A 15,161-nucleotide genomic window follows, 5' to 3' on the forward strand; every position below is an offset into this window, starting at 1 on the left:
CTGCAACAGTCAGACACAAATCTAAAGAACTGGCTGTCACGGACTCACAGATCGTGCCTCACTTCGTCACACTAGCTCAAGCACTTTAAATGCTTAGGGGTTTAGAGTCTTTCCTGCTCTCAGGATGCCAGTGAAAGCCTTGGTCCAGTGACAAGGACAGCCACACTCCAAGCAGAGTCTAGTGGCACTTGCGGGGAGAGGGGCAGAGCTGAGCCCTAAAGATCTCAAGTCAAGAGGCTAGTTCCATTGACACTTGTAAAGGAAACTAGGCTAGAGCTCCCCCAGATGAAATGGAGTTTGGCTCCTGTCCCCCTTCACCCACACCAACACCAGCAGCACTGTCTGAAATCAAATACGCAGCAATAAAGACAGGGAGATACTGAAAACATCTTTTCAGCAAATTGGGACGCTGCCACTTAGCGCCAGCTCCTGCACCTCAGTCACTAGGAAGAGAAGCCTACATTGAGGCCATAGAAGACTAGATTCTAGGCTCTAATCAGAGGACCTGGAAATCCAGATATTTCAGCAAAATTAATGCAGACAGCCCCAGAATCCATAGGATTTCACCAGGGAGGTAAGTGTTGTTAGTTCTGCTTCTCCTCTTGGTCCTGTTCCTACATTTACCACCTGAGAAAAGTGTAAGACACAAAATTGTTCCAAAATATTAATATCAGCTGCTTCCACAGAAACCTCCCAAGTCCCCCAGCTGTAATCCCAGTCCCCTGCAGCAGACACTCTACATGGGACTTTTATTCTAATTTTTAAGAACTGCTGCAACTGCCTCATTTCCACAAATAATTCCAGGCAGTCTAATGGCCAGCCTTGGTGCATTGTGGTCAGTGCATCATGCATTGCCACTCAAGAAACTCGGGCACTACACCCAGACCTGGTCTCCCCCAGCTAGTGCCTGGGAACTATGCAGAAGGGGAAGCACAACATGCTGGGCAAGAAACAGGACTGATGAGCTCCGATGAGATTCTCATCCAACCCTTCAAGGCCAAAGAATGCTGCCACAGGGCTGCAGTGGCTTGGAAACATTTTGGAGAGCTTTGGTCATCTTCTCCAAGGAGTTCAAATTCTGTAGAAAGCGTCCAGAGGGAGTCCCTGAATCTTTGGGAAATTTCCCCCCCACAGTTTTCTAGAGCCCCTCCCTATAACCAGAAGGAATAGCGCTATATTGCTAAGAGCCGAAAAAGATTTAGGCCCTGTATACTACATAACACTGATGAAAACATAGGCATGGGCTCTAGTCTAATGTAATAATAGTAGAGCAGAGCTGAAACTGTGTATAACTTACTGGATTAACTTCATTACACATGATTGCTACCAACCTGCCATGAGCTTCTTCAGCAGCTTCTGGCTCTTGTTTGAGTCACGCTGCAGAATGTCCTGCTCTTCCTTCGTGCACACCTAGAAGACAACAGGAAGATCAAGGCTAAGAGTGATACTTAGCACCGGACAGCCTCAAAGCCACTGACAAGAGTTAAGGGTGAGCTGCAAAGGATAATGAAGAGCAGGTCCACAGGACTGCACCAGGGTCCAAAGGCCGTGGACCTTTCTGCATCTTCGCTGTATACGGAAAGAAGACCTGGTTCTCTGCTCACTTTTTTTATCTTAGACATCTCAGCAACACCAAGACTGGTTTTCCCTGTTTTTTTGCTGGAGGATTTCAGGGATGTGTGGTTCTCTCACAACTTCATTAAAGAGGTGGGTGGCATTTAACAAAAGTATCCTCTCAGGTGGTCACTAGGCACTGGAGTTAAACAGACATTTAAAACAGTTTAAAGTAATCTGATTAAAACTTCTCTCTCCTCTCAGCTATACAGCTTTCACTCTCTCATGAAGTCAATTGTACTGGCTTTCCAGTCACTACACTGTCCGAGGGAGACAAAAAGTTCAAGGGTTTTTGTTGGTTTTTTAAACAAAATCCATCATAATGTTGTGGGGGGGAAAGGTCAGAAGCCGATTTTTCCCTCCTCAGGCTACCTTGAAAATGCCTTCATTTTGGTTGTTTTAAATAACATATTTAACTCCATTTTGTAGAGAACTCTCAGGAGAAAGGAACTCTATGTAAAAGATCTAACCCCTCCCCCGCATTTTTCCTTCAAATAAGCAGACAGAACGCTGTGAGACTCCCGAGAATTCTTTCCTGCAAAACAAAGGTAGGCCCAATTTGACATTTTTCATATTCCTAAGGTAAAAATAAATATAAAAATCCTTCTAAAAAAATGGCACGTATGTTCAGCCTGCCATAACCACCTTTCAGGTCTTTATCCCATCACAAAACAGCAAAAAAGGGTCCAATATTTATTTTACTTTTCTTTATAGAGCTCTTTTAACTAATTAATTCTCACCCACCCTAAGGAATCAGAGAGTATTAGTCCATTTTATAAATGGGGAAACTGAGGGCCAAGAAAATGAAAACGCAACTTGTGTCCTCCTGTGGAAGAACACACGTGAGCTTGAATGGCAAAGAAAATCTGATCACATAAAATCCTATTTGGGAGGCATCTTCTGATCTGACCCTGTATTGCCTCCCAGCCCTTCCTGAATGTAAAGATCATTAAAAAAATTCTAAATATGGGAATGAAATGCTAATTTCTGCTCCAGCCTCTTTATACTGGGTTAAAGGGCCAAAGCAGCATAAATACCCTGGTTCCAGCTAGAGAAGACTTTCCCCAGTGCAGGCACTGTGGAGGACCCCTTTGCAAGCCCTGGCAGGCAGTGCTGTGGCCCATAGGGAAGCCCCAGGAAGCTACCATAATTTAGGCAGGCCCCCAGAGCTATGTAAATTACGTCAGCAGCCTCTCCAGCCCCCAAATCAGAAGGGCTTAAAACGACCTTACTCCCCCCTGCGCCGCAAGCTGGGTGCAGCACAGACTCTCACCCTACAGCCTTAGTGAGGACCCAGGTTCTAAAGCAGTGGTTCTCAAACTTTTGTACTGGTGACCTCCTTTCACATAGCAAGCCTCTGAGTGTGACCCCGCCCCCCTTATAAATTAAAAACACTTAAATATATTTAACACCATTATAAATGCTGGAGGCAAAGTGGGATTTGGGGTGGAGGCTGACAGCTCGCGACCCCCCCATGTAATAACTTTGCGGCCCCCTGAGGGGTCCCAACCCCCAGTTTGAGAACCCCTGTTCTTAAGGGACTTTGATCTGAACAAACCAATTTGGAAGGGGAAAAACTTTGCTAATTTACAGGAAAGATAAGAAACCAGTGGGGCTAATCCAGCCACATGCCATCTCCAAGACCCAAGCACTATAGACTGCAGTTAAGTATGGCAGATAGAAAAAAGAAGGGGGTTACATACCAATGTACTACAAAATAAGCAGGGGCCGGAGCCCTCCTGTTCGCAGACAATATGACCACAGGTCAAACAGTTATTGATGAGTTTGTGCTTCTGGCCCAGGCACTCACAGGAGTGGCGTCCGGGGATCAGGACTGCCAGTTTGTCTTGACCCTCCTTGGTGTACAAGTTGACGAATTTAGCCTTTTTCTTGGAGGTACTGCTGCCACTGCCACCACTGCCCATCTCTTGTGCCTAATTTAGAAAGAGAAAACAGTGAATTTAATCTGCATTCTCACTGCAACACAAACATCAGAGAGAAACAGGGGCCCTTTAAACAAAGAGTGGGGATAAACAGCCAGCCAGCCACTTGGCCAGCTTGAGTGAAAGTGGGACCAGACTCCAAATTCAAACCAGGATGATATCACTGAACAGAAGCAAGCCTCAGAAAAGGTCAGCACCATTTACATGAAAGGAGGACTGAAGGACTGCTCAGCTTTGTGTCCTCTCTTTGCAAACTGGAATTGCCTGGATTCTATGCACCGGAGAGAAAGTTCTTGGATTCTGCAACCAGGAACCTAGATTAGGTTTTGTTAAATCAAACAAAAACTATAGAAAATCAGACCAGCAATCAAAAGCCCAGCCAACACATTGCTGCAAGACACAGTGCTAGTGCTGAACAAGGTGGGCAAATGTCATAGCACGGTAAATCCACATTCCTGACACATCTATAAAGTAACCTATGCACCTAAATGCAGATAGAAATCACAAATATCTGAGAGAGTAGAGACCTTTTAGCTCACATATATAGCACAATCTATAGATTACGTATTAATTATATTAATCAGGTATGAATTCCCAGTAATCACTCTGAGGTTTGACAGGTTCTTGTCCCAAGATCAGGCCAAGTATTATTACAATTACTGTTCAGTTAGGAATCCTGATGTGCACAGTAGCAACACTCACACTTTAGGAACCCTCCTGTATTTACAAATAGTTTATTAATAGATTTAGCAAAGTCACAAACACTGTAACCCAGCAAGGTGGATAGATATGATACAGAATGTACATCTGAACATCAATATACTCACACTATCCCTTAGAGAACAACCTGAAATGTTAGCCAACATCTTCCTCAACACCAATAGCCATCATTCTGGCACCTCCCAACGGCTACCTCTCTCTCTCTCCTCCTGTCCACAGGCTGGATACAACTTTTATATGTTACACTGATACCACTATGTCTAATGCCTGTTCAGTAGGGGTTTCTCCCCTCTTCCTTATTTATATTTCCTCACACTACTAAAGTTGAGGTGTCCTTCTCCTGTAGGTTAGTATATTAATGATCTCAACTTATCACGTACATCAATTCATTGCCATGGCACTCTTGTGGTCAGGCCGCTGCGGATGTTCTATCCAAAAGCGGGCATTCGCTCATGTTCCTGTGGTTGGCTGGTGTCATTATGGACAAAATTCCCCTCTACACACTCTATTTCCAATTCCCCAGAACTTAGGGTGATCGTTAGACTACACTGGTCTACAATTTTTGAGAAGTCGTCTGCTTCAGAGATAAAATATGCTATTTATTATGTATTTTGATGTGCTGAATTCAAATACGACAATTAAAACAACTGATTGGCTACTGTTTCTAAGATATTTAAGTTTTTACATTTTATGTCTATGTATATTGTGTAGATAGTAGAGTTTTAATCATAAATTGTAAACCTAGTCTTTTCATGTGTTTATGGTTGCTTTACATGATAATATTTCACCTATCCTGTTTATGTAACACTTTAAAAATCAGCAAAAGGGTTATATAAATAAAATTTATTATGAAACAAAAGGCAAAAAACTATTATAGTCCTATTCAGTGTCTACTCGGCGCTTCTTGGCTTGTCTCTTGTATTCCTTAAATGGAGCATCTCTTGTCACTGTCCAGCAATAGTCTGCAAGCATTGATGGGCTCTATTTGCCCTGATAGCGTTTCTCCATTGTTGCAATGTCCTGATGAAATCGCTCGCCATCCTCGTTGCTCACTGCTCCGCAGTTCGGTGGAAAAAAATCTAGATGAGAGTGCAAAAAATGTATCTTTAGTGACATGTTGCAACCAAGACTTTTGTATGCCTTGAGGAGGTTTTCCACCAACAACCTGTAGTTGTCTGCCTTGTTGTTTCCGAGAAAATTTATTGCCACTAACTGGAAGGCTTTCCATGCCTTCTTTTCCTTGCCACGCAGTGCATGATCAAATGCATCATCTCGAAGAAGTTCACGAATCTGAGGACCAACAAAGACACCTTCCTTTATCTTAGCTTCCCTTAAACTTGAAAATTTTCCACGGAGGTACTTGAAAGCTGCTTGTGTTTTGTCAATGGCCTTGACAAAGTTCTTCATCAGACCCAGCTTGATGTGTAAGGGTGGTAACAAAATCTTCCTTGATTCAACAAGTGGTGGATGCTGAACACTTTTCCTCCCAGGCTCCAATGACTGTCGGAGTGGTCAATCTTTCTTGATGTAGTGGGAATCTCTTGCACGACTATCCCATTCGCAGAGAAAACAGCAGTACTTTGTGTATCCAGTCTGCAGACCAAGCAAGAGAGCAACAACCTTCAAATCGCCACAAAGCTGCCACTGATGTTGGTCATAGTTTATGCACCTCAAAAGTTGTTTCATGTTGTCATAGGTTTCCTTCATATGGACTGCATGACCAACTGGAATTGATGGCAAAACATTGCCATTATGCAGTAAAACAGCTTTAAGACTAGTCTTCGATGAATCAATGAACAGTCTCCACTCATCTGGATCGTGAACGATGTTGAGGGCTGCCATCACACCATCGATGTTGTTGCAGGCTACAAGATCACCTTCCGTGAAGAAGAATGGGACAAGATCCTTTTGATGGTCACGGAACATGGAAACCCTAACATCACCTGCCAGGAGATTCCACTGCTGTAGTCTGGAGCCCAACAGCTCTGCCTTACTCTTGGGTAGTTCCAAATCCCTGACAAGGTTATTCAGCTCACCTTGTGTTATGAGGAGGAGGATGGGAGAAAATGTGGGTCCTGTGACATTGATGGTTCAGGACCAGAAGTTTCATCCTCTTCCTCATCTGACTCAAGTGAGAATGATTCTGGTGCATCAGGAACCGGCAGTCCTTCTCCGTGGGGTACTGGGCGTATAGCTGATGGAATGTTTGGATAATGCACAGTCCACTTTTTCTTCTTTGACATACCTTTCCCAACTGGAGGCACCATGCAGAAGTAACAATTACTGGTATGATCTGTTGGCTCTCTCCGAATCATTGGCACTGCAAAAGGCATAGATTTCCTTTTCCTGTTCAACCACTGGCGAAGATTTGTTGCACAAGTGTTGCAGCATATGTGTGGGGCCCACCTCTTGTCCTGATCTCCAATTTTGCAGCCAAAATAAAGGCGATAGGCTTTCTTAACCATAGTGGTTATACTGCGCTTTTGTGATGCAAAAGTCACTTCACCACAAACATAGCAGAAGTTATCTGCACTGTTCACACAAGTACGAGGCATCTCTGCTCACTTTGGCTAAACAGAAATGTGTCCCTTTGCAAAATCAAACACTGACAAATAAGAGAGCATGACACTGTATGATTCCTAGAGCTGATATAGGGCAATGTGTTCAGCAGAGCGATGTAAGCTTTGTTATGATTGCATCATCCATGACTTCTACGAATAACATGATGCAATTCATATAATGCATTACGCAATACCAGCTTCAGATTGCATCATTCATTGTTTTGCCTAAAAAGCAAGTACTGTCCAAACCCAGTCATAGATTTATTCATAGATCCAGTCAAAGATGTATTTTAGTCATTTCTGGTTTAAATTGAGATTTATAACTCACTTATCCTCCGCCATTCCCAAGTCAAGGGTCGTATATACTGACCCAATAGCATATCTTGAAAACTAGAGCCAATCAACAATTTTAAGCATCATTTTCGTTCTCAGTGACCCAGAATTAGTAAAGTTTGACTACATTTATTTCAGAAGCATTTTGGCTGTAGAGCAGTGTTTATCTGTGCCAAATTCATAGGCCTCAAGCCCTATGCTACATGCTGAAACCAATGTCTTATAGGACACAGGCCTGTAGGTTCCTTACTGCTGAACAAATCAATGCTAAAGCTAGCTCTATAGACTGCACATCTAATCCACAACCCACCTCTCCCACCCTCCACTACCACCTGAGCAGGATTTCTCCAGGCAGTGTATATTATTTGGCAGTTTGACATAATGTAATTTACTATTGCTAATATTATGCCTCAGATGAGAACAAGACTGGCAGGTTACTTCTGATGTTCGTCTCTCTCAGGTTTATACTTTGTCTTATGCCGAGGTGACTCTGATGATAGATGGGACAGGATACCATGGGTGCATGAGTGGCTGGTCAGTGGAATTCTCAATCTTTTCCCTCAAGTCCTCTTTCATCTTGAGCACTGAAATGAGTTCTCGCTTCCTTCAGGTCTCTAGCAGGCATTGTATAGGTAATGTTTCTGATAAAGTCTGCTTCCCACAACTCTTAGCGGCAGAAAAGGAAGAGATGCTCTGTGGGACAGCTGCCCAGAGTGCACCGCTCCGAATAGCGCTGCAAGTGCCACAAGTGTGAACATGCTATTGCGCAGGCAGCTGACAGTGTGAACACACAACAGCCGTTTCCCTTCAGCGCCCTCTGAGCGGTGCTGTAACTTCCGGAGCTGTAACTCTGCCAGTGTAGACATACCCTTAGACATGAGCCAAAATCTAAGACACACGCTACTTTTTCCATTTCAATGTTAGCTTTGTATGCATTAACACTGCCAGGCATAATCATTTATGTTGCTTCTGGGGATTGGTATCTTCAATGTCTATTACATGTACTAATCCAAGCTTTCATTTTTAAAAAAATTATGTCTCTTGTCCCCATGGTTGTGCAGAGAACCTTGAAAATATAAACCTTGAAAATATAAACAATGCAGTATGTGAGCATGAGTCTGCGGAGAGCCTGAAACAACAGTCCTAAAATGTGTGAACTGCCCCATTCATTCCAGTGGCACTATTTACTCTAAGAGCTAGTTTACATTGGCAACATTAAAGTGCTGCCACGGCAGCGCTTTAATGTGGCTTGTGTAGTTGTGGCAGCACTCTAAAAACAGTCCCAGTGCTCTAAAAAAACCACCTCCATGAGGGGCGCGGCTCCCAGCGCTGGTGCACTGTCTACACTGGTGCTTTACAGCGCTGAAACTTGCAGCGCTCGGGGGGTGTTTTTTCACACCCCTGAGCGAGGACGTTGCAGTGCTGTAAAGTGCCAGTGTAGACAAGCCCTAAAACTTACTGGAGGTTTCTGCTAAAGTGATCAGCCCTGAAGGTCTGCTTTCTGCGGTCTGTTAGATCTGCTATCCTAGTCCAAAGTGGTATTGCTCCAGGTCATGTTACATGCAGTCGTTTAGTAAAGAATGTCCCATGCTACCAGTGCTAATGAGTCCCCAAAATAGTTACATCTGTTCACACAGTTAGCTCCTATTGCTGGAAGTCAGTTGCGGCTTGCGCAAAGCCATCTGTTTCCTCCTGCTCCTCTGTGAGACCAATTTGCTCTGCATTCCACAGTTGCCACTCTGCCCTGGCTGCCAGGCACACTCACCTTGGCCAGATCAAGGGGTGTTTTTACTTCCTCTGCAGGCAGGTTGGGCTCAGCATACAGAGATGTTTCTTGCTTGTTCCTTCCTTTGCGTCTCCCCCTCTTGCCTTGGTCTCCAGCCCGATGCACATCAGAAATCTCTAAAGGATTATGCAAAGAGAGAGGAAGGTGTGTTAGCTAGCAGCAGTGAATATTGATGACCTCTTGGGGAGAGTGATCACTTGGTTTTAAACCTTCAAAATGGGCAGAAAGGGAGATCCAGGAACAGCTGCAGAAGATGCTTTGCGACCCTACTAGCATCTGCTGATCAAGTAATTAAGACAAGTTTTGGTTACTTTTGATACTTTCATCCTACCACCCACCCTCTACTTTGACCCACCATCTCTTTTTCTATATACTGGCAAAGGGTCAGAAGCCGGATGAGAGGACTTTCTCCATCGGGTTACCAGCTCTTCTATAAACTGACTCTTCTTCCCATCTGTCCCCTGGATGAGGTCAATTACATACTCTCGGATCTCCTCCTCATTTTCAATTGACAAGATGTACCTGGAAGGGGACAAAAAGAAGAAAACTGATAATATGAGTATATTTTCCAAGAGACAGGCAACACCAAAGCTAACCTCAACTTCCCCTCCACACTCTTTGAATCAAGTTACTGCAGCGAGCATGGGAGAGAAAACGTTACAAAAAAGGCCCAAGAGGAAGACACATATCTGAGGAAGATATGTTTGGAGAAATCCCTTGTTATTTCTGGACCAGTGAAAAAAGGGGAGGGTCAGATACCTTTCCACCCTCCCCACGAACACAAAGACAACTGCACTCTTTTTATTATTAAAGGAAATTAAAACCACACTGGGATTCCTGCTCACTCCATACTCCCTAATATCTAACCACAAATGAAGTCCAAGACAATCTCATCGGTTTAAATATTATTGAAACAAATATTTCCTCCTTCTACTTGTCTACAAACATCAGAATCTTTTTTCAGAGTATTAGCCGTGTTAGTTTTTATCAACAAAAAGAATGAGGAGTACTTGTGGCACCTTAGAGACTAACAAATTTATTTGGGCATAAGCTTTCGTGGGCTAAAACCCACTTCTGAAGTGGGTTTTAGCCCGCAAAAGCTGGGTTTTAGCCAGCAAAAGCTTATGTCCAAATAAATTGGTTAGTCTCTAAGATGCCACAAGTAGTCCTCATTCTTTTTATCAAAATCTTTTGTCCTTCTCTTTCACCTTCGAATGGAAGAATATCAAAGTACTTTACAAACAAACACCCCCTTCCCACATACATGATAAAGGATGTTAATCCTGACCTATTTCACAGAGAGGTTACATGATATGCCCAAGATGATGCAGGAAATCTGTGTCAGAGCCAGGAATAAAAAAACCCAGAGCTAACAAATCACAGCCCCGACCTAAACTGCTTCATAACCTATACACACAACACATCAAAATGAGAATGCCCACATAGAACAGACTGGACCTTCACTTTAAAAGTGACTGATGAAAGTGGAAGAGAAAAAAGGTTGTACCCATGTTTGTTTCTTTATGATGTATAACAAAGGCCTAAAACATTTTACATGTACTGGAGAATTTCCTGAGGGTCCCACAGAGGTAGACTGAGAGCGTCCCAATCCTTAAGGTGCCGGAGTACTGATTTTCTTCCAACTGTTTGTACCAGAGTGTTTGAGTTAAACAGGTGTTGAACAATAAGCAAAATTTTAAACAATGTGAATAATCTGTCCTTTGCAAATCAAGTTGCACTTGCTTGGTATCTGCAGTGTCATAAGCCCATTAATTCTCTAATCATTCATAGTGTCTTCCAGGAAAAACAAGAATTCTGAATGTAAAAGAGAACAGCTGGAGCGGAGGGAGATTAAAAAAACAAACAAACCACTGTTCAGATTATCTTTATCCATCAAAAAGAAGGGCACAAATCCAGTTTTTCCTTTGCACGTAACCTTCCAGGGCTCATCCAAAGATGCACAAACAGTAAACTGCACGGGAGCTGACACATCTACCTTTGAAGGCTGAAGGGCTAAATGAGCTCTGCTAGGAATCAGATACAACTAAGCCATTCCCTGTCCTGAGACACCCAGTGTCGCATTTAGAGGCTCGCCCTATAGGTTACAAAGTTACCTCTGAATTTGGACAGGGACTTCAGGTGAGGAAATTTGGACAGGGACTTCAGCATGATTAAAATTCTCTCTCCCTTGGAAAGAGATACAAATCCACTTCATAATGTCTATATGAGAAAGGCTGCAGGTGTGATGGGAGAGAAGAACTGGCACAGTGATACCATAGGGAGAGAGACTATGGATGAGTCTTCACAGCACAATTAGCTCGCCATACTCAAGTTTACTGCACTGGAGTACCTGTAGGGGAACCACAATTCAGTGGCTGCTTGGTGTGGTGCTCTGTCTCCCTTTGGTAGCACTAGACTATCTACAGATTGATGAGTCTCATACAGCAGTGGTTCTCAACCCGGGGTACGCATACCTCTGGCGATATGCAGAGGTCTTCCAGAGGGTACATCAACTCATCTAGATATTTGCCTAGTTTTAGAACAGGCTACATGAAAAGCACTAGCGAAATCCGTACAAACTAAAATTTCATACAGCCAATGACTTGTTTATATTGCTTTCTATACTATACCAGTGTTTCTCAACCCGGGGTTGTGATTTATTTATAATTATATGGTAAAAATGAAAAAGTGAGCAATTTTTTAGCAATAGTGTTCCATGACACTTTTCTAATTTTATGTCTGATTTTGTTAGCAAGCAGTTTTTAAGTGAGGTGAAACTTGGGGGTATGCAAGACAAATCAGCCTCCTGAGAGGGGTACAGTAGTCTGGAAAGATTGAGAACTACTGTGTACAGCATTGGCTCATACATAAAGCTTATGAGGTCTCAGATTCGATCCTGCCCATCAATGACTGGGGTCCAGGGCCGATGAGAGGGGGAGGAAGCAGGGGCCGGCGGTCCGGAAGGGGGCCCGGGTCCCAGCTTCCCCCCACTCTCGTTGGCCCTGTTTAGCCAGTCCGCCCTTGCTGGGGGGCCCGAAAAAAATTTTTCACTGGGGCCCGAACCTGCTCTCGGCGGCCCTGCCGGGGTCTGTCACCGTTACAAAAAACACTCAAATGACAGAATGAATTGATTAGCTGCTGTCAGGTGTAACTTGAGCAGTAGCATCCCCACTGCATTACTAGCTCAAACTTTCCTACAGAGGCTACCTAGTTGGAACTTAAGGGGCTGTCTATACTAAAAAAAAAAAGTGGCAGTCTCAGAGCCGGAGTCAACTGACTTTGCTTCACTGGGCTTGTGCTACAGGACTAAAAATAGCAGTGTAGACATTCCCGCTCGGACTAGAGCCTGGAATCTGAGACCCGCTCCCATTGCTGGGTTTCAGAGCCCCATTTTTAGTGCTGCAGCATGAGCCCGAGCCTGTTGACCTGGGCTCCGAGACTCACTGCTGCAGGGGTTGTTTTGCAATGTAGATGTACCCTACAGCAGCACTTAACTCAAGCTGGAGAGTTTTGTGCTTGAACAGGATTTGAGTTAGTGGTAATATCTGAGTTATAACTTGAACTAACTGGTGTGAAGACACACACTATGTCTGTATGTAAACAAGTAAGATAGAAAAAAAATATACGCAGCAAGTGATGTTGCACTTAAAAAAAACTCATCTTTGTTCCATGACTGTTAGCAGCAGATGTTTAAACAGGATGGTCCTGGAAAGGCTTTCGCGCATGCTTAACTTGATGTACTGTATGCGAATAGAGCCACTGACATCAGTGGGACCACCCATATGTATAAAGTTAAGCATCTGTGTAAGTCTTTGGAGGATGGAGGCCTGAATGGAACAATCCCGTCTCCTCCTCTCCATGGGAACTGTATCTACCTTTGGTTTAGTGAAAGGATGGGCAAAACTGTAATAAAAATACCAGTGTTAAACACAGGCCACTCAGCTGTAACATGCATTAACCCCCACACATGTGTGCCAATCAGTGCGATGCATAATACTTTTATTCAGCAGGAACACCAACAACTACACTTTGATTAAACAAAAACCTGAGCCAATAAAAGAAAAAATGGAAAAGAGCAAAGACTCCTTTTTGCAAGAAAAGCTCCCTCTCTTCAACATCCAATGTGTTGTAGGGAGCTTTAGGCCCATGAACAGTGCAAAACAGATGTATGTAGCAGAGTAGCTCCTGGCTCCTGGAGCTCCCAGGGACCAGAGAGACAGAAAGACCCACCAGGGACCATCCAGGCCACCCCAATCCAAACTGGGTGGGGGCCCAAGTGGGGTCAACTGAGCCCTACAGCAGGATCTGTAGAGCTGCAACCTGACCAGTCCAATTTGAATCGGTTCTTCTCTCTTACCCCTCCCACCATCTACCCAACCCTCTCCCTTCCCCCACCCCCGTTTACCCGACCCTCTCCCCTCCCCCACCTTCTCTCATACCCTTCCCCTTCCTCCATCTACCCGACCCTCTCCCCTCCCCCACCTTCTCTCATACCCTTCCCTTCCCCCCATCTACCAACCCTCGCCCTTCCCCCACCTTCTCTCATACCCTCCCCCCCCCGGTCTCTCCCGCCGCGCACCCCACGATCTCCTCGCTGACATCCAGCCCGAAGTCGCCGCGCAGCTGCTGGATGCACCAGGCCAGGAGCGCCCCGGCAGCGGCCATCTATGCCCGGGGAAGGGAGATCTGGGCGCACCGCCGGCCCCAGCAGCAGCTCGGTGCAGCACTTCCGGCCCGCAGGGCAACACCTGCCGCGGCGTTGGGTTCCGCCGTCCCCTCGGCACCGATTCCGCCGTCCTGGCGCCCCCCCCCCGCCCCGCCCCGCCTGATCCAGGCCGCGGCAGCCGCGGAGGGGCAGGGCCTGAGGCGGCCCGGCGGGGGGAGCGGCCGGAGGGTGGTGCCCCCCTGGGCCCAGACGGGAGCACTGGCACTGGGCCGGGTCCTTCACACAAATGCCTGGAGTGAGGCATGGGCGCGCCGGGCCGCTTAGCCCCGTGGGGGAGCCCTGGGCCAGTCCTCAACTGAGCCAGGTCGGGGCCTGCACAGTGAATATGCTTCAGAGGGCCATGCCCAGCTGGCACTCTGCCTGGGAGCTGCGGTGGCCTGCACTGGGAGGGGGAGGTGCCAGGCGGGGCCTACACTCGCTGGGGTCTGCACTGGCCATGGGGGGAAGGAGGTGTGGGTCTGCACTGGCTGGGGGTGGGAGGAAGGTGATGGACTTCATTGGCTGGGGTGGGGGCCAGTACTGGCTAAGGGTGGGGGAGGTGGTGATGGGGGAGGGTGATATCAAAAGCAGGATAGCTTAGTAAAATAGCCTCGTGTGACATCGACATTGGGCTTTAGCTTCACTGTAAAAGTGTCTTTTTACACTGACAGGTTTCAGAGTAGCAGCCGTGTTAGTCTGTATCCGCAAAAAGAACAGGAGTACTTGATGCATCCGAAGAAGTGGGCTGTAGTCCACGAAAGCTTATGCTCTAATAAATTTGTTAGTCTCTAAGGTGCCATAAGTACTCCTGTTCTTTTTACACTGAGGTGACTAACTCAACAGATCATCTTGCTGTAAAATCCTGGTGGAAACAAGGTACAGGTTTTTTCCTCCAGGCAGCTAATCTAGGTCAACACTGTACCCCCGACCTGGGGTTTATTTTGACTAGATGCATTGAGGTACAAACTACAGCCCTTGTCTCTGCTAGGATTTTACACTGAGATCCTATCTCAAGTTAATAAAAAAAACCTTTTCTGCAATGAAAATATAGCCTAGGTGGCTGGCAGGAAAATAAGGACTTGGACTAGAGCCATCAATTGGGTACAGGTCAAATGTTCAGGAAATGGCAAAGGAGGAGAGTGGGTATTGTTTGTTTTTTTTGGCCAAGAGGGAGGTGAGTGAGGCAAGTGGCAGCATTCTAATGAGTGCACATGGGTTACGGCAAATAGATAAGAAGTCTTTCATTAGTAGTATTAGTACTGAGTTCCTAGAAATATGCCCACCAAAGCAATTCATAGATTTTCTAGGACTGGAAGGGACCTCGAGAGGTCATCGAGTCCAGTCCCCTGCCCTCATGGCAGGACCAAATACCGTCTAGACCATCCCTGATAGACATTTGTCTAACCTACTCTTAAATATTTCCAGAGATGGAGATTCCACAACCTCCCTAGGCAATTTATTCCAGTGTTTAACCACCCTGACAGTTAGGAACTTTTTCC

The 15,161-nt window shown here is 45.4% G+C and overlaps 1 protein-coding gene across 5 annotated transcripts in view; it reads right to left on the reverse strand.

Moving 5' to 3' along the window:
* TRIP4 (thyroid hormone receptor interactor 4) overlaps positions 1 to 13,775 on the reverse strand; it is a 49,143-nt gene extending 35,368 nt beyond the window's left edge. Inside the window, exons 1-6 of one of the 5 annotated variants that reach the window (XM_065559648.1) lie at positions 13,537 to 13,688; positions 12,833 to 12,860; positions 9,313 to 9,479; positions 8,937 to 9,073; positions 3,318 to 3,548; positions 1,332 to 1,410 (exon numbers count right to left, since the gene is read on the reverse strand). In XM_065559648.1, the coding sequence (XP_065415720.1) occupies positions 1,332 to 1,410; positions 3,318 to 3,548; positions 8,937 to 9,073; positions 9,313 to 9,479; positions 12,833 to 12,860; positions 13,537 to 13,558 (664 nt within the window). In that variant the 5' untranslated portion in view covers positions 13,559 to 13,688. Of the gene's footprint in view, positions 1 to 1,331; positions 1,411 to 3,317; positions 3,549 to 8,936; positions 9,074 to 9,312; positions 9,480 to 12,832; positions 12,861 to 13,536 lie in introns of all 5 variants that reach the window. The other 4 variants (XM_065559650.1, XM_065559649.1, XM_008166769.4 and 1 more) reach the window with 4 other exon arrangements.
* Positions 13,776 to 15,161: the final 1,386 nt, after the last annotated feature.

The sequence above is a fragment of the Chrysemys picta genome, chromosome 10 (genome assembly GCF_011386835.1).
Source record: "Chrysemys picta bellii isolate R12L10 chromosome 10, ASM1138683v2, whole genome shotgun sequence".
Lineage (NCBI taxonomy): Eukaryota > Metazoa > Chordata > Testudines > Emydidae > Chrysemys > Chrysemys picta.